At 42.1% G+C, this 18,825-nt stretch overlaps 1 protein-coding gene across 1 annotated transcript; it reads right to left on the reverse strand.

Annotated features, from left to right (window-relative positions):
- Nucleotides 1-7,675: 7,675 nt before the first annotated feature.
- Nucleotides 7,676-18,459, reverse strand: LOC145408947 (tRNA (guanine(10)-N(2))-methyltransferase TRMT11). Its single transcript, XM_080279528.1, has 12 exons — nucleotides 18,373-18,459; nucleotides 15,077-15,142; nucleotides 13,694-13,782; nucleotides 13,206-13,362; nucleotides 12,727-12,843; nucleotides 12,201-12,375; nucleotides 11,736-11,839; nucleotides 10,989-11,130; nucleotides 10,067-10,136; nucleotides 9,494-9,634; nucleotides 8,483-8,609; nucleotides 7,676-8,212 (listed from the first exon to the last, which is right to left on the reverse strand). The coding sequence occupies exons 1-12, from the start codon at nucleotides 18,457-18,459 to the stop codon at nucleotides 7,871-7,873; spliced, it is 1,617 nt and encodes a 538-aa protein (XP_080135654.1). The 3' UTR covers nucleotides 7,676-7,870.
- Between the last annotated feature and the right edge of the window lie 366 nt (nucleotides 18,460-18,825).

The raw sequence follows: 18,825 nt of genomic DNA on the forward strand, positions 1-18,825 counted from the left end.
TTTACAACGTTATTTTTTGTCCAGCGGTGGCGGTGGGAAGGCAAGAATAGGCTTGATCTCTAAGCAACACAAATATACTAGTTGTTTCCAGAAGGCAGGGCGTCATACAACCACCCTCTTCAATTTCAGCAGGTATACTGATTCACCCTCGGACTTCTAGGACATTTCGTTGCTATATTATCTAGTCACTAATACCGCTAAACTTACTCTTGAAAGTCGCTAGAATATCGCCATATACAAAAATCTCAAAAATAGCTAGAATCAAAATATCTAGAATATAGCCTACTCTGTGAGACCTCCAAAATACTGCTAAATTTCTGGTGCCTTGACAAAGAGTTGCCGCTAAATATGGGTCTCAAAATCTACTGGAAAAGACGCTAAATTGGTAATCTTGTCTGTGTCGGATGTGAGGACTGATAAAGTTGCTGCTGATGCCACCCCACTCAACTAATAACGTCTTAATATTTCTAAATGACAAACTTTTGAAGGGTACATGCCTCTATCTTACATGTTATGGCTTATAAAAACCTTCTGACTGCTTAAAATATGCCTTACCACATTTAAATAGAATAATGGGGGGGAACATTTAATACCTGGGTACGTACTCATCCCCGGCAAAAAACATACGGGGAATCATATACATAAAAAGTCTTACATTTTTACCGTTCTGAAGAGGGACGCCTTCAAGTGGTGGCACCGGTATGACGGAGCGGTGGTGCTGCCCGGTCATATCAACGGCTTTTAATCTCGTCCCTCTTCCCGGCCAGCAGCAGCTTTGGCCTGCAGTCCACTGGGTTCAGGTTCTGATGAGCATATGGTTTGCTGCTAAGACGTGATACGGTACGGATAACAAAACTCCGGGGAAATACCTGGGGAATCACATGAAGGAAACGGGTTGTTGAGGACGAAGGGGGGGAAAGTAGAAAAATGAAAATGTGAAGCAAAACTAAACTTTGAACTTGACCGATGAACTGACATATTGTATTATTATTATTCTGTATACTGCAATAAAATCTTGGGCTTGTATCAATGTTTTTATCAGCCAGGACTTCACTGCTTGGTTAATGTGGTTGCAAAAGAAATAAGATGTATAGTGAAGGAGTTTGTTAACCCAGGTATGTGATAATCATAGTATCATAACTTTTATAAAGGCTCCAACATGCCTGCATGTGTCGGCCCTGGTCACCTAACGGCGGCTCTCCATGATAAGCGATCTCTGGCGGCCTCCCTATTCAGTCCCTTATCCCTGAGGTCATACTCTATGACCTCGTCCCTGGTCGTTTTCGGTCTGCCTCTCGCAACCCAACCCCAGACATTCACGCTTCTCACCTTCTGTACCCAACTGTTATCCTCCATCCTCTCCACACGCCCAAACTACCTCACCTATCCCTCCTCACCAATACACTCCAGTCCCATCTTCACAACTCTTCAATCACAAACCTAGCCCCCCAAGGCCTTACATTTGAGGAAACACTACACATCCATCAAATCATTATTCCTGTACATTTGGGCCTATGAACAGCCTCTTCCTTTACTGCCCAGGCCTCACAACCATACATCAGAGGGGTGATAAGACTGGTAACTTAGCCCTTTTATGGATGGGAAGATTCTAGTATTTTATTCCAGTAAAATCCCAGTGCTTTTATTTAGCTAAGTTCGTCATATGAGAATTTATTAATACTATAGCAACAAGCCGCCAGATGGTGGTGGGGGAAAATCATGTCATGATGAGACTCCTATTTATACGTGTACATAACTTAGTAATACATTCTGGGGGCCACGTCTCCTCTGTTTCCCCTGCACTTTGCTATGTGGAAGGACTATGTTCTGACCTTAGCAAGGCAATGTTTCCCACAAGAAGGTGACTGCTTGCTTGTGGTTGATGAGTCTGCTAGGACAGACTGACTGGAGCAGAGCAGCAACAACTCTTGCTGTCATCATAAGAATTTAATCAACCCAAGGGAAACCTCTAGAACAGTACTGAAGGAGACAGAAACAGTCTCAAACAATCCCTGCAGTACAATGTCAAAACAATATCTTTTACTCCTTCACTACTAGAGGTCTCTCAAGAGCTTACTAAAATCATCTGCTGGAGGCTGCAAAAACTAAACCAATGAAACACATCATGTGACTGAAAGGGTTCATGTGTCCTTCAGTCAAATGCCAACCACAAGACCAAAACTATGTACATGTATTATGGTACAGAAAAATTCAAGCAAGTAGATGAGTTATGGCTGGTCATCCTTGCCATAAATGACACGACTAATTAGCCTAACCACGGATCCCTGTGCTCCTGATGGGGCAAAAAAAGGATAACATAACAAACAGAAAGACAGATATACAGAAATCCCTCAATTATCCAATGTAACACAGCCAAAGGCATGTCCGGGTAATGGCTCTGTCCGGGTAATGGACTTCTCCCCTGGCCCCCATTCGTACACAAGATAACTTTGAAAGCCAGTGTAAAAGGCCACTAAAGTGCATTGTATAACACTTGTTCCTGTTGTTTAATACTATTCTATCTGGTCAAGTAGACCTATAACCACAGCCAAGCAATTACCATGGTCAAGCAGACCCATCAACCACAGACATGCAATCGCCACTGCAGGGCCATACCCTATAGTGACATAAAAACATGAAAAAAACAGCTACACAAGAAAAATGCACTGGGCACACAAAACATAATGGTAAAATACAATAAAATCATGGTACAGCAGAGTAAGCTAGAATAAAATCAATGTGTCAACACTCATGATTCAACCATCCTGCATCAATCTTACCCAGGTTCTCCAAAAAGTCAGCACTATATTCTTCCTTTTCCCTGGTGGAGGGGCCATCAACACACACTATGAAAAGGCATACAAGGAATAGCAAAGCCTGAAGAAGGTAGGGAACAACCACAAAAACCACCATGTGCACTGCCATAATAACTGTCTGAGAGGAGCTGTTTACTACACTGTCACCAGGCGGGGACTAGGAACAACCAAGAAAGTCTCTAACAGACACTGGGTGAACTACCCAGCCAAACAGGTGGCGCCACCGGGCTATTCCCGCTTGGACAGGAATGAAAATGTTCGCACAGTCATAATTTCCACCTGGACGCACACATTTTGTTTGGATATTATGAAAAAAAATGTACAAGTAATGGTTTTGAACAGCCAGATCACAGCATCTGGGTAATGGATTGTCCAGGTAATGGTCGTCCAGATAATCGAGAGATTCCTGTAGAGAGAGAGATAGACAGATGTAAGGAATTTAGGGAAATTTTGTCTCACCTGACTATGAAGAGGGCTCTCCTTTTGTCCTAAGGGTACTTTCTACAAGCACATGTGAGAAGCAATATGCTGTATGGTGTGGGCCCTGGCCTGTAAGAGAAAAGAATACTATACATGCAGACTGGAAAGCACAGAAATGAGAATGGATGAGTATGATCTCAATAAGTGACATCTAAAGGCATAAGAAACAACAGGAGGCAATGCAAAGTAATAGGATGTGATGCTTTGGACATGCTGAGAGACGGAAGATGAATGGGTGAGAAGGAGAACAATAATAGTAAATACACTCAGGTTGATCTGAAATGTGAACTTTGTGGACTGTAGTTTGAAAAAGCCCTCCTCTGGCAGTTCATCATTCTCTTTTGAGGGGTCAGTGAGGGGGCTGAGAGCACTGGAGCTGCATGTCTATATAAGTATGATCACAAGAAGGCCTCTCTCTCCACCATTTGGCTTGGAGATTGACCAGGAAAATGACTCATAACTGCAGCACATGGAGACCTACCAACACGTAACACAAACTACACATGCTATACCCTTTTCACCTTGACCCAGATTTTTGTCCTTTTGCTACTTGCACAGGGACCAGGGACAGAAAAATACAATAGTGTGGTTCTACATCCTTGGGAAGAGGGAAGGGTTCCAGAGGACTGGAAATCAGGTATAATTGTTCCTCTGTACAAAAGAAAAGGGGAGAGAGAAGTATGTGGTAACCATAGGGGTATTTGCCTTCTTAGTGTGACTGGTAAAATATATGGTAGAATACTCATTGATAGGGTTAGGCATATGACAGAGGAGCTAGTTGGAGAAGAACAAGGGGGATTTAGGAAGGGAAAAGGGTGTGTAGATCAAATATTTGTTCTAAGATGTTTAGTGGAGAAGTATCTAGAGAAGGGAAGGAAAGTGTATGCTGCCTTCATGGACTTGGAGAAAGCTTATGACAGAATAGATAGGCAAGGTATGTGGAAGGTATTAAGAAAATATGGAGTGGAGGGGAAATTGTTGAGTGCTGTGAAGAGTATGTACGAGGGAGCTAGGGCTACGGTGCGAGTGGATGGCGAGCTGAGTGAGTTCTTTGATCTCAATGTGGGACTGAAACAGGGGTGTGTGATGTCTCCATGGCTGTTTAATATATATATATATATATGGATGGGGTTGTAAAGGAGGTGCAAGGTAGGGCAGTGGATGTGGGGGTGGCCCTAATGAATGAGGGTGAGATTTGGAAGCTTCCGGTGTTGCTGTTTCCTGATGATACAGTATTGTTGAGTGAAGTTGAATGGGAGTTGCAAGGTTTGGTGAATGAATTTGGGACAGTGTGTAGGAGGAGGAAGCTGAAAGTTAATGTAAACAAAAGTAAAGTTATGGTGTTTGAGAGGAATGAAGTCACAGAGTGTGCAGTGAGGTTGGATGGTGAGGATATGGAGAATGTGAGTGCATTCAAGTACTTGGGTAGTGTGATGAGTAAGGATGGAACTTTGGGGGATGAAGTATGTGAAAGGGTACAGCAGGGAAGAAAGGTTGTTGGTACACTGAAAGCAGTGATGAGAAATAGGGAGGTGAGTATGGAAGTTAAGAAGTCACTGCATGATGGAATTGTGATCCCTACCCTGACGTATGGAAGCGAGGCGTGGACCTTGCAAGAGGGGAACAAGTCAAGAGTGGGAGCAGTGGAAATGAGTTACTTGAGAGGACCATGTGGAGTGACGTGGAGGGACAGGTTGACGAATGAAGAAGTGAAGGAACGTTGTGGGGTAGATGTGGATGTGGTTGAAAAGATTAGGAGAAATACACTGAGGTGGTTTGGACATGTGGAGAGAATGGAGAATGAAAGACTGACTAAGAGGGTGAATGTAGGTGAGGTGGAGGGAGGGAGAGGGAGGGGTAGACCGAGGATGAGGTGGAGGGATGGAGTTGAGAGGTATATGAGGGAGGGGGGGGTGAGTTGGGGGGAGGGGAGTCAAATGGTGGGTGACAGAGTGACTTGGAGGCGTTTTGTCTGTGGCCACCCTTTGCAGGATTAGGGCGTCAGGCTATAGATAGATAGATAGATAGATCATAGTCTTGTACTTATCTCTTGTTACAATTCAGCATTTATGATGGAGGAATGACAATTTTATGTGAGGTAAGGAGTGAAAAGTATACATTGGTCAATACTCTCTTAACATACTGGTACTGCACATGTGGGAAGGAGGTGGAAGGTAACACGGGTGAAATAAAGGCGAGCTTTTATTCCCGACTAGTTTCGCCTGTGGCTTCTTCATGCAAAACTAGCTGGGAATAAAGCTCACCTCTATTTCACCCGTGTTTCCTTCCACCTCCTTCCCACACTTGTTGTATGTCTCTATGCAGAACATGATTTGGTAGGATCCTGAAATGGTAAAAGGTTAACATAAAAGCAATGGTATGGTCCATACAACCATTTACTCATCATTCAAACCTTCAAAAGTCTTGGTAACACTCCACTGGCCAGAATAAACTATACTGGTAAAAGACTTCAAGTTAGAGCACTTGACTAAGACTGATTCTAACCCTTTCAGCTTCTGGACATCTTTCCTAAACAAAACAAAATCACCAGACAATTGTTAAGAAATAAAACATGCAATAAATATTAGCAAATAAATAAAGAAGGTGCTGTTGGGTCTGAGGGGTTTGTTAACAAAAGAAAAAGAAAGCATGAATGTTCTCACATTGATTTAAAAAATCAGGGAGTATATAAAGGATTTTTGGCTTTATCGAATCAGGCTTCCCCCCAACTGGTCCATTAGAGCGAGGCTTTACTGTATTATAATGGTAACCAGTGACATGACACATACATCCATTCACTCATCTTACAAATTGTAGAAACTGCTTTAAGTAAAAAAATAATAATAATAATAATCCTCTTTTATGAGCCGAGATATACAGAATACAATACATAACCATTTGAGCATTTTTATCAAAACTACAAAACATTTACAACTTCGATGGCTTCATTTCATCATCACCCTACTTCCATTACACCACAGCACTAGAATTACGGTGGGTAGGATCCAGATACAGGTACAAAGATGAGTGTGATGATCCAGATACAGGTACAATGACGAATGTGATGTGTGGGATGGTAATTTTGTGTGGCGTGGTGTGGGAAGGTGATTTTGTGTGGCGTGGTGTGGGAAGGTGATTTTGTGTGGCTTGGTGTGAGAAGGTGATTTTGTGTGGTGTGTACGGTAAGTGGTGTGTGAGGGTGGTATGGTGCAAGAGGTGGCATAGTGTGTTATTGTGCTGCTTGTTTAAATTCACTGAAGTCAACAGGAGTAACGCATTTCACATCTGAAAATTGTCAGTGTGAGACAGACGGACAGAGCCACTCCATGAAATGCTGCAACAAATTAAAACATTATATATCTTGGGAGAACTATCTAACTGGACAGCAAAAACAGACCTCACCTTCCTTCACCCATCATTCACACCTACAAAATCAATCCTTTATTCTATACAAACCACAAACTATTTACACTTTGGATGGCTTGCAATGTAAAGTCAGGATTCCAAGGGCTTGAATGGTATGCGAATGACTGTGTGGCCAACTTCACTGCTGATTCTTCCTCTTTTTCTTCCCTTGTTCCTGGATCCTGTTTTAATGCTGCTACTTTACGAATACTGTATATCACTCAATTATTTTCACTTTCTAGCTACTGGGAAAAAAATATATATATAGATCGCTAAGGCAGAAATCGATATTTTCACAACTAAAGTGCAAAAAATGTGGGAAACTTAAACTGAAATAATGGTTATACAGTATTCACTTTAAAACCAAAAATAAATAAAATGAATAACTAAAAATAAAAAATATGTGTTATAATAATTCTGTCTTCCTTGATTAGGTCTATCTCAAGGTAAAAAATTGGTACTGTCATCCTAAAGAGGCAAAAATAAATACAGTACTGGTAAATACCGGTAAAATAAAGTGGAAATGTTAAAACCAAAAATAACATTACCTGGAACATCGTTGAGTGAGGGATACCTGTAGCGTCATCAGTGCCTTGCTTCCTACCACACTGCTTCCAAAACTTTCACCTCTTCACGTTTCTTACACTTCTTGCTCCGCTTTTCTCATGTTCCAATTATGTTTGTAATACGAGACTGGCTGTTACTATTTCACCCAAGTTTTATCAAGTACTGTACTATCATTATCACTGTCTTGCTTCCCATTGACCTTCCTAAACTTCTTCAATCCCTCTTAGGACTTCCTCTAACTTTTCTTTCATTTCTGTTTGTGATCACTTTTCATAATTCATTCTTGGTCTAACTTTTCTTGCATTCCTGTGTCCGTAATAATTTCCTATGGCTAAATCTTGTGTTTGCCTTTCTTATGTTCCTCTGTTTGTAATAAGGACTGGCCATAACTGTTTTACTGATTAGTCTTACTGTCACTGTCATAAATTTTCCTGGCATTTTCCACAATTCCTGTTTTAACCTTTGCACTCTCTCCCCATTGACCTGCTTCCTAACCACTAACTTCTTGAGGAATTTCCCATAATCCTCATTTTTACTGTTTTGTAATATTCATGTGTTTGTATCAAAAGTTTGTCTGTTGTCATTATACCCATGTTTATGTTTTACCGAGTGCCGTCACTATCACAGCTTTTAGAGGCATTTTCCACAACTGCCAATTCAACCTTCCCACTTTCACTATCACAACTTTTAGAGGCATTTTCCACAACTCCTGATTTAACTTTCTCACTTCCAGGTTCACTAACAAATGCATTCTGTACCCCTGAATTCCTTAACTTATTCCTGGCCTCCTCCAGCCTGTACCCGAGCCCCTGGCCTCTCTTGTCGCGTGGGAACTGTGACTTGAGTGACGCACGTTCCTCCTTGGTGATCAGCGACGCCTGGAAGAACCTCTCACGGAACTGGGCTGTCACATCTGTTACCTGACCACTGGCTGTCTCCCCTGCCTATGGAAATGAGAACAACATACTCTTAGACCAAAAAAACTCAACCATAACCATGCAACATCGACTCAACTTACAAGGATGGGACGGATCTTGAGCCGATGCAATGAACTGTATTCCTCTACTGTTCATATGGTCAAGAAGCTGTATTTTTACTTCTGAATGAAAACAATCTGTATTTGTTGTCTTTGAACATATCATTATTCTCAAGGCTTTACTTTGTGTTTTCTGAGATATTTGTGGGACACTGTAATGGAACTTATATACACTGACCTGTGGATGCCTTGTCTTGCGCAGTGCAATAAGGCGCCTGCTGGAGTGGACGGTAAGGACTTGCTCACAGTTGAACAGCAGCTCCAGACACGGGTGGCTGGGCACATGGCTCTCATCATAGTCCTCCCTGAAATTACAAACATAAGAGAAGCTACTTTAACAATACTAATACTAATCATCATCATTCAAACCTTTATTCCCATCTAGGAATGGAAGGAGGTATAATGATACAATAAAATATTCCTTCCATTTACTCAATGTGCTCATGTCTAAGGGTGAATGTACACTGAGTGACAAACCAAATTATTTCCTGTAACGCAGAAAACCATTTACTACACTGTGTGGCACCACACAACCCTGCATTCCCTGTAGGCCTACACAAAAAGGAGGGGACTTGGGGTGGAAGAGCATTCCTCCAAACTATTTTTATTCGCTGGAGATGATGATGATGACAATGATGATGATAAAAATAATAATAAAAATAATAATAATAATGGTAATAATTATATTAACAACAACAATAATAATAATAATACACATAACTGTATCATTTATTATGGCTCCAACACACTTGCATGTGTCAGCCTAAATAATAAAAACTATCTATCTATCTATCTATTGCCGGATGCCTCAATCCCGTTTGGGGTGGCCACAAACAAATCGCCTCCAAGTCACCCTGTCCCCCGCCATTTCACTGACCTGTTCCCAACTCACACTCCCCTCTTTCATATACCTCTCCACCCCATCCCTCCATCTCATCCTCGGCCTCCCCCTCCCTCTTCCCCCCTCCACCTCACTCACATACACTCTCTTCGTCAGTCTTTCACCCTCCATCCTCTCCACATGGCCAAACCACCTCAGTGTGTTCCTCATAATGCTTCCTATCACAAAAACAATAATAATAATATTTCCATCATCCAATCCTATTTTGGCCCCCACAAGGAGCATAGGGTCCTGGGTCTAGGCTACTCATTTACAACATCCACAACAAAAGTACTTCAATAAACTCACCTAAACACAGGCAGCCAAAACACAAGCCTCCCTCCGATGACCAAGTGAGAGGCAGCAAAGTTGAGGAGATCCCGGAAGATGTCTGAGAGGCTGTACGTCACCTTGGAGGGGAAGTGGATGCTTGACGGTGGTTGCAGGTTGCTGGTGGGGGGAATCTGAGGAGTTGATGTGGGTATCTGGGGTATGTGAGGGCCTGAAGTGGGTATCTGAGAGGCTGAAGTGGGTATCTGAGGGCTTGAAATGGATATCTGAGAGCTCAAGGATGGAAGACTGTTGAAGGGAGGTGGTTGGTGGGTTGATGTGGGTAACTCTGGGCTTGGGGTAGAAATCTGAGAGCTAGATGTGGGTGGCTGAGGATTCGTGGTGGGCACATAAGGGTCTGTGGCCGGTACTGCAGGTCCTGGGGTGGGTATTTGAGGAACTTCAGTTGGTAATTGTGGCTCTATGGGTAGCTGTGTGCTTGATGTGGATTTGTGAGGGTTCATGGTAGTTATTTCAAGGCTTGTGGTAGAAATGTCAGAGCTTGGGTTGGACTGCTGAGGACATGCAGAGGGAGGCTGGTCACCATCACACGTACTGTTACAATGCTTGGGTTTCTTCACGCTACCCACACGTTCTGTAGCTTCCCGTATTCCATATGGAGCTGGAAATTGGCAGAGCATAATCATAATCAGGAATCACTGGAATCAATTCTTTTAATCCCAAAATTTTTGGAACTTAAACCCCATAATAGTTTCCTCCCAAACTTCAACCTACAGCAATTCAAGTCTAACTGGTACAAATTTTTTTATGAATGGAGGACACCTGTAATCTGGTGGATGTATTATTTTTCCTTTCTGTGTCACCTTGTATTACAAAAAAAATCTGGTAGCAGTAAAAATAAATATAAAAGGATATCACCCACTTACTGCCAAGCCACTCAAAGTCTCTTATAATGGTCTCAACAAGCCGGGCAGTTCTCCAGAACAGCCTAGCTAGAAGAAAACCAAATTCAGTATGAGAGGCATTTACTAAAATAAATAAATGAGTCTGGTTGCAGTGAGTGTGGGCTAAAAACACTGTTACCCAATTACAGCCAAAAAAGGATGTCACCCGATTACAGCCAAAAAGGGATGTTATCCAGTACAGACAAAAAAAAGGATATTCCCGGTTGCCTAATTATGACCCAAAAAAGGATGTCACCCAATTACAGCTGAAAAAGGATGTCACCCAATTACAGACAAAAAAAAAAAAAGGGATGTCACTAGATTACAGCCAAAAAAAGAACAACACCCAATTACAGACAAAAAAAAGAATGACACCCAATTACAGACAAAAAAAGGATGTCACCCAATTACAGACAAAAAAAAAGTGTCACCTGATTACAAAAAAAAAAAGGATGTCACCCAATTATGGTCAAGAAGAAGATGACACCCAATTACTATAAAGACAGAAAGGGATGTCACCCAACTACAGCTGAAAAAGGATGTCACCTGATTTGAGCCGAGTCACTCACGGTCTGTTATGATGGCGTCCACAAATGGTGCGGTCCTCCAGAAGAGCCTAGCGTTGTCCATCACCGCCACATCCAAGTACCGCTGCTTCAGACCGTACTGCTCAAAGTTGCTGCATATCGATTCCCCAGACGTACGCTTCTTCTGCAACATCAACATCATCATCAACATCAACATCCACCAACACCATCATCAATCATCACTGCCACCATTATCAGTCATCAGTCACCACCACCACCATCATCAATCACCACCACCAACACCATCATCAATCACCACCACCAACACCATCATAATCACCATCACCATCATCTAGACCTCTTTCCCACAAAGGATGGAGTGAGATAGGGTTCAGTGAGCAAGAAAAAAACAGACTGAGGGAGAACATACAAAACTCTCCCAAGCAAATAGGCCACACTGACATTCATTCACCATTCAAGCCCCTGGAATCCTGACTCCAACCCACAGGCATAAACATCCACATTACTATAATTTTTTTTTTTATAACATCATAGTAAACTTCCTTCATAAACACTACGTCTATTATTATTAATAATTTTTTCCTTCTATTACATCATATCAGATCCCTTTCGCTATGAGGATGAAAATTGTTTTGTCTATATTACCACTCCAAAGGCTTTTTTAATCTCTCTCTCTCTCTCTCTCTCTCTATTTCCCTTTTTCTACACATTTTCTCACATCCCTCAGTCTCCACCACTGCTCCCTCCTTCCTCCTCCCTTCCTCTAACCTGTGAGTGTCGTGTGGGTTTGGTGCGTGCGTGGAGGGTGAGGTAGTCGATGTCCCAGCCCCACACATTGGCACCCCAGTGAGCCGCAGAAACAAGAACAGAACCTAGGAGAAAAATATAAAGAAATAAATGAAGAAAGAAAGAAAAAAGAAGAAACAGATGATGTTCCCATGATCATTTGTTACATTAAATTATCAGCAATATAATCAGCCTTTTCCCAAGTTAGTTCAATGTACAAAGGACTTTACAGTAGTACAAACAGCTGATGAGGTGGAGGGATGGAGTAGAGAGGTACTGAATATGATAGAGGGGGGAGTGAGCTGGGGTGAGGGTAGTCATATGGTAGGTGACAGAGCAACTTGGAGGCGTTTTGTCTGTGGCCACCCTCTGCAGGATTAGGGTGTCAGGCTATAGACAGATAGAGAGAGACAAACAGCTAAAAGATAAATGTCACCACTAACTAACCCGTGCCAACAAATGGATCCACCACCACCTCCCCTGGTTGTACTTGGGCCAGGTTGTTCATAATGAAGGCCAGCTCGGCATCCATGGACGTACTGCCGATGTAACTGCGCTGCTTCAGGGAGTACCGGCTGATTAGATCACGCTGACCCTCTGCCACCCACCGACCCAAGAACACCTGGCAAAATGCATCATCATCATCATCATCATTACCACTTACAACCACCACCATCATCATCAACATCACCACTACCCTCATCATACTCACCACCACCACCACTAGACCAATATTATCATCATGATCCTCATCATCATCCTCACCACCACTACCATCATCATATGCACATCATGGTAATAATTAATACAGTAAACCCTTCCTTTACCAGATATCGATAGACTGGATGAAGGAGAGGAGAGGAGAAGAGAGAAGTGATGACAATGGAAAAGCAGAGAAAATAATATGGGAAGAAGAGAGTAGAGAACGTGAAAGAACAAGGATGACAACTGATAACTACAACAATCCACGCACCTTATATGGAGTGCTGGGGATGTGGTTAGGATGCAGACCATAATACTCTATGAGGTGAAGGCGTGTGTCGGCGTTCTTCAGGTCTACCCGGCCCTCAAATGGTAGGTATTTTAGGGACTGTGGGAATCATCATCATCGTCTTCATCATCATCAAGGTCAACAGCAACAGAACAATAATAACCATAAACATTATCAATAACCACAGCAACCCAAACATCATCATCATCTACATTATCTTCAGTTGCATCATAAACATCATCATCATAATTATCTATATCATGATCAACATCAACATCACCAGACCCCTTTCCCCACAACAACCATATCATCATCTACATTATCTTCATGTTCAACAGCATCATAAACATCATCACCATCATCATCCCTCTTTCCCCACCTAAGGATGGGGTGAGAAATACAGTACATGCACTTAGCAAGACTACATTATAATAAAGAAGAGAGGGTAAACTGCGACTCACCTCAATCTTGGCAAGCTTCTCTGCATTCCTGAGCGTTTTGTTGAAGGTGGTGACACACACTTTGAAGGTCTTGGTGGGGGCCAGGTGTGGGGCAATCAACTCTCTGGGAAATGACTGTACGCTGGTGTGCATCTCTGCTTCCGTGCTGCCTTCACCCCTGACAAACAGCACACATACCAACCATCAACACCACTATAGTGAGGAGTCTTACAATAAAAAACTTCCATACTTTTATAGTCTATCTATAGATAGATGTCTTAATCCCAAAACAGGTGCCCACAAACAAACCACCTCCATGTTACCCTGTCCCCTACCATTTTGATGCCCTCCTCACAACTTACATCTCCTTCTTCTCATATACCTCTCTACTCCTTCTCTCCATATCATCCTCAGTCTCCTCCTCACTCATGTACACTGTCCTAGTTAGTCTCTCACTCCTAAGCTTATAATAATGACTACCTAAACTGGTCACCTCCCACCATCCTTACCAAAGTTCGTAGCAGGAACGCACCAGCAGACTACGAGACATCAGCTTCTTGGCGTCACTCTCATTCCTCATCTCCACTATGACATATGGCTGTAAAATAACAACACTACATTACCCTGACCTTATTTCCACTATTATATATGGAATGGGATGGATCTAGAGACTGGAAAAATTACAGCCAATTTCACATTACCCACTCTGAGGTGAAGACTACCATAATCCAATTCATTTAAGGGTAGATGAAGAGCAATGACAAATATATATCTCAGTGCAGTAAAGTCATTCCTTAACATTAGGGAGTGTTACTAAAAAATACTGTATTAGGTGTTAATCACTCTAAGGAAAAGTTATTATCCATCATGAAAATTATCTTCTCAAATATCACAATTAAAGCTGCAAACAAATACTAATCAATACGTAATCAGGTTTCTGAGTGGGTGTGTCTGTGTTTGTGTATTTCATCCATCCATCATCCACTCCTTCATTGTCACATCAGGGGCATAAAGACCTGGACTACAATATTCATCCCACACTATTATGTGAAATGATAAGTTGTTTGCCAGTGAACGGAATTATGTGAGCAATAAACCCCAACCACAACATGGACCAAAACAGGTTGCATTAACACACTAGACCACCAGGTGTCTATTTGTTAGCTACAGTTTACCATGCAATTTACAACTGACCAAAAAACTATCTTTACACAGCTGACCAATGGTTTCACAATGAGAGCTGTTCCTTATCACATCTTTTTCTTCTCGCAAATATTTCTGAATAAACTGTTTACTTCTCGCATTGCATAAGGTTCTTTCTTCAAGTTGTACTAATTAAATTACTGGCCATGTGCAACTATGAGTAGTTACTGGGGAATCTTTCCATTTACTTTGTTCACTGTTTCAAAATGTAAGACAGAAAGTTGTAAAGATAGGGTAGTTTTATATCAAGTGTACAGTATTAAGCAGTTGTCTGTATTATACAAAACTATTTGGCTTGTTACTTCACTAAATACAGCACGACACTGAGCATGTGAATATAATTACTGTATTTATATAGTGCTCCTACACTCCTCATGGGGCAATGTAGGATTGGGCGATGGATGGATGGATGGATAACATGCTTTTGTGATAAAGGGTGTCAAAGCAAGAGATGATAAGAAAAGGATAGGTGACACTGATACAGACTATGGGCATATTGGTGAAACTAACATGAAGTTTGCAGAAACCTAACTATCTACTGCCAGACGTCTTAATCTCATAAAGGGTGGCCACAAACAAATCACATCACCCTGACCTCTGCCAGCTGACTGCCCTCCCTCCAGCTCACACACCTTCTCTCATACATCTCTGTAGCAATGAACGCAATTCACGCAGTACACTAAACTTACGTCTTCTATTGGTTTGTCAATCCATTTTATTGGTATCTTGAACATGGAGGCAATAGACATGAGCTCCTGAAACACAGAAGAAAAGTGTGTATTGTACTGCATATTTTTCCTTGCATCCCACTGACAAACTCCCTACAGTAAATAATCTGTAAGTAACTAATATATAACCACCTACACACTGGAAGAGACTGATGAACAATTACAGAATACTGTTGTGGGATAAATGTGGTAACAATAGTGAGTAAAAATTTCATCATCATCATCCATACCTTCTTTCCCACCCGTTATTGTAAGGTGAGGTGAGGTAGGGCCCAGGGAGCCAGAAAAAAATAATATAGTACGATGCTAAACAATGTTTGCCCAACTGAATGAGCAACACCCCCATTCAATCACCATTCAAACCCTAGGAATCCTCCCTTCACTTAACCCCTACGTCTATCTATCTATCTATTGCCAGACGCCTCAATCCCGTTTGGGGTGGCCACAAACAAATCGCCTCCAAGTCGCCCTGTCCCCCGCCATTTCACTGCCCTGCTCCCAACTCACACCCCCCTCTCTCATATACCTCTCCACCCCATCCCTCCATCTCATCCTCGGTCTCCCCCTCCCTCTTCCACCCTCCACCTTACTCATATACACTCTCTTCGTCAGTCTTTCACCCTCCATCCTCTCCACATGGCCAAACCACCTCAGTGTGTTCCTCACAACGCTTCCTATCACATCCACATCCACACCACAACGCTCCTTTATATCCTCATTCGTCAGCCTGTCTCTCCACGTGACTCCACAGGCTCCTCTTAAATAACTCATTTCCACTGCTCTCACTCTTGACTTGTGTCCTTCCAACAATGTCCAAGCTTCACTTCCGTATGTTAGAGTTGGTATCACAATACTGTCATGTAGTAACTTTTTTACTTCCATGCTCACTTCCCTGTTTCTTATCACTGCTTTTAAGGAACCAGCAACCTTTCTTCCCTGCTGTACCCTTTCAAGCACTTCACCCTCCAAACCTCCATCCTTACTCATCACACTACCCAAATACTTAAACGTACTCACATTTTCCAATTCCTCACCACTTCCCTGTTTCTTATCACTGCTTTTAAGGAACCAGCAACCTTTCTTCCCTGCTGTACCCTTTCAAGCACTTCACCCTCCAAACCTCCATCCTTACTCATCACACTACCCAAATACTTAAACGTACTCACATTTTCCAATTCCTCACCATCCAACCTCGCTGTACATTCATTGACTTCACCTCTCTCAAAGACCATCACTTTACTCTTCCCTACATTCACCTTTAGGTTCCGTTTCTTACACACTCTCCCAAACTCATCCACCAAGCCTTGCAGCTCCCCTTCGTCTTCACTCAACAACACAGTATCATCTGCAAACAACAGTACAGGGAGTTTCCAAACACTATCCTCTCCCCTACGTGCTGGCATTATTTTGGCGTGGCCGCCCTCTCACTACGGGCGTATTTCTCAAATCAGCCTGCTTTCAAACCATCAAACATTATCTGGGAAGGCATAGCAGTTAGGGAAACTAATTAAAGACCATATTACAAACAAACTCTTCTTGCGAATGAAAGCATTATCACAACTGCAGGTGGTCATGTCAATGAGTAAGGACGTGAAGAAAATGGGTAACTTTTGGCACTCGAAGCACGATGTATTCATGCGTGTGCGCTCGACCCCGACTTTGACTTTGCTCTCAACGTGATAACTTCTCCACAACTAGGTAAACTAGAAACAATGGTGTCCAAGGCATGCACTATGACACTATCTCTGAGCCATTTCCTAGTATCCTTGGAAAGAGGCTTGGCAGGGATGGATGAGGCAAGGGTTCCACGTGAGGCGGGAATGGAATCAGACGAGAAGTTTCAGGAATTATCGTACTACACCTGGCAAAGTCACAGAGAAGATTGAGGTACGCTTAAGTGAGGTGGTAAGTCTCTCCCTACCCTTCGGTGCCGAGATCAAATGGCAGCCGGTTCAAATGATGCTGGGAATACATTATCGGCTCCTCACATCACCCGGTGGCCGCTGTACACCCATTTGCCACGGTATATGCCACTTACCAGCACATATGGGTTAACAGGACAAAAATAAATAAAAAACAAATAAATGAAAAACACTCCGCATATTCAGTAGCTTCACACTCATTAATCTGCCAATCCAACAATCAACAAGTTAAAAAGCAGTGAAACTCGGGTCAGACACTCCACACAAAATTCTTGTATCCAGCCAGCTCAACTGCTTGTCGGTTCCCTGGCCTCATTCAATGCTATTGCCCTCTTTCTCACACACTCATTAAATACACTAAAGTCTGGCAGGAGTGGGAATAAAATCAACCTGAATTAGTAACAATAGAGACAAACAAAACCCATCACAAAATTCTATAAAATTAGGCATGAAAAACTTACCGAGATTCTTAACTCAAAATGCACAGTAGGACAGTTAATGAGGGCTATAAATTGTCTAACGATCTAACTCCTATTGTAAAATCAATCACATTTGACTATAAAAAAATAAAATTACAGGGTTTCTAAACTAAAAAATGCATATTAGGATAGTTAATGAAGGCTATGTAAACCTCCTATAGCTCAAAAAGTCTCTTCTACAATTAATATAACTGTCCGGCTGCAGCAACAATAAATTACTACATCATAGTACACGAACAAGGCAAGTTAAATCATATCTGTACTAAATTGGGGGACTGAAACTTAAAATGCACCAAATTAGGAGGAGGAAACTTAAAATGCATCAAATTTGTGGGCTGAAAGTTACTACATACCAAATTCATTCATTCATTCATTGCCAGACGCCATGTATCCCAGACAGGGTGGCCAAGGGCTTAGAGTTAGTTGTTTTACAGGGAGGGGCACTAATCCTCCACCAACCCCACTTGACCAAATTACTGAAACTTAATATATGCCACATTTGGGGCCTGAAACTTTATACACACCAAATTTATGGGATGAAACTTAATACAGGACAAATTTGGGGGCTGAAACTTAACACTGTACCGGTACTGGGTATCTGCTGAATTTTGGGGCTGAAACTTAATATATACGGTACCGTACTGTACTAAATTTAAGGGCTGAAACTAAACACTATACTGGGTATGTGCTAAATTTTGGGACTGAAACTTAATATATACTAAATTTGAGGGCTGAAATGCATCACTGTACTGGGTATCTGCTGAATTTTGGGACTGAAACTTAATATACCAAATTTGGGGGATGAAACTTAATCTACACAAAAGTTAAAAAGACAGATACGGTATACCAAGCTTACCGGGATCCTAAATTCCACGTGCACATTGGCACACCAGAGCAAGTACCTCCTGGCCACCTGACTGCAGATCTGTGTGGCACTCATCATGTTCTATGCTGCCTACACAAGGATGGTTCTTGTTCTGGCAGGCTTGAAATGGTTCTTGTTTGTTCTTGTTCTGGCAGACTTGCAATAGTTCTTGTTTGTTCATGTACTGGCAAGCTTAAAATGGTACTTGTTCGTCCATGTACTGGCAGACTTGCAATGGTTCTTGTTTGTTCTTGTTCTGGCAGCCTTACAATGGTTCTTGTTTGTTCTTGTTCTGGCAGACTTGAAATTATACACTGACAAAACTGAACTGTTCTAATTGTCATGGGGAAAAACTTGGTCTAGGTTAGTTTTGTCCTCAGAAACATGAAAACAGCTCTTGCCTCTCCTTGTTCTAGTTCTCCATGGCTTGAAACTGAACACTGA

Source organism: Coenobita brevimanus, chromosome 79 (genome assembly GCF_032717465.1).
Source record: "Coenobita brevimanus isolate Jiangsu-jjx chromosome 79, ASM3271746v2, whole genome shotgun sequence".
Taxonomy (NCBI): Eukaryota; Metazoa; Arthropoda; class Malacostraca; order Decapoda; family Coenobitidae; genus Coenobita; species Coenobita brevimanus.

What these genes read in the sequence shown, in the direction of transcription:
- LOC145408947 (XM_080279528.1), bottom strand. Translation starts at nt 18,459, where the DNA reads ATGATGAGTGCCACACAGATCTGCAGTCAGGTGGCCAGGAGGTACTTG. An exon ending in AACCCACACGACACTCACAG is followed by an intron (nt 11,131 to 11,735) that starts GTTAGAGGAAGG and finishes TTGATGTTGCAG; the next exon opens with AAGAAGCGTACGTCTGGGGA. An exon ending in TTTTGGCTGCCTGTGTTTAG is followed by an intron (nt 8,610 to 9,493) that starts GTGAGTTTATTG and finishes TTGTAATTTCAG; the next exon opens with GGAGGACTATGATGAGAGCC.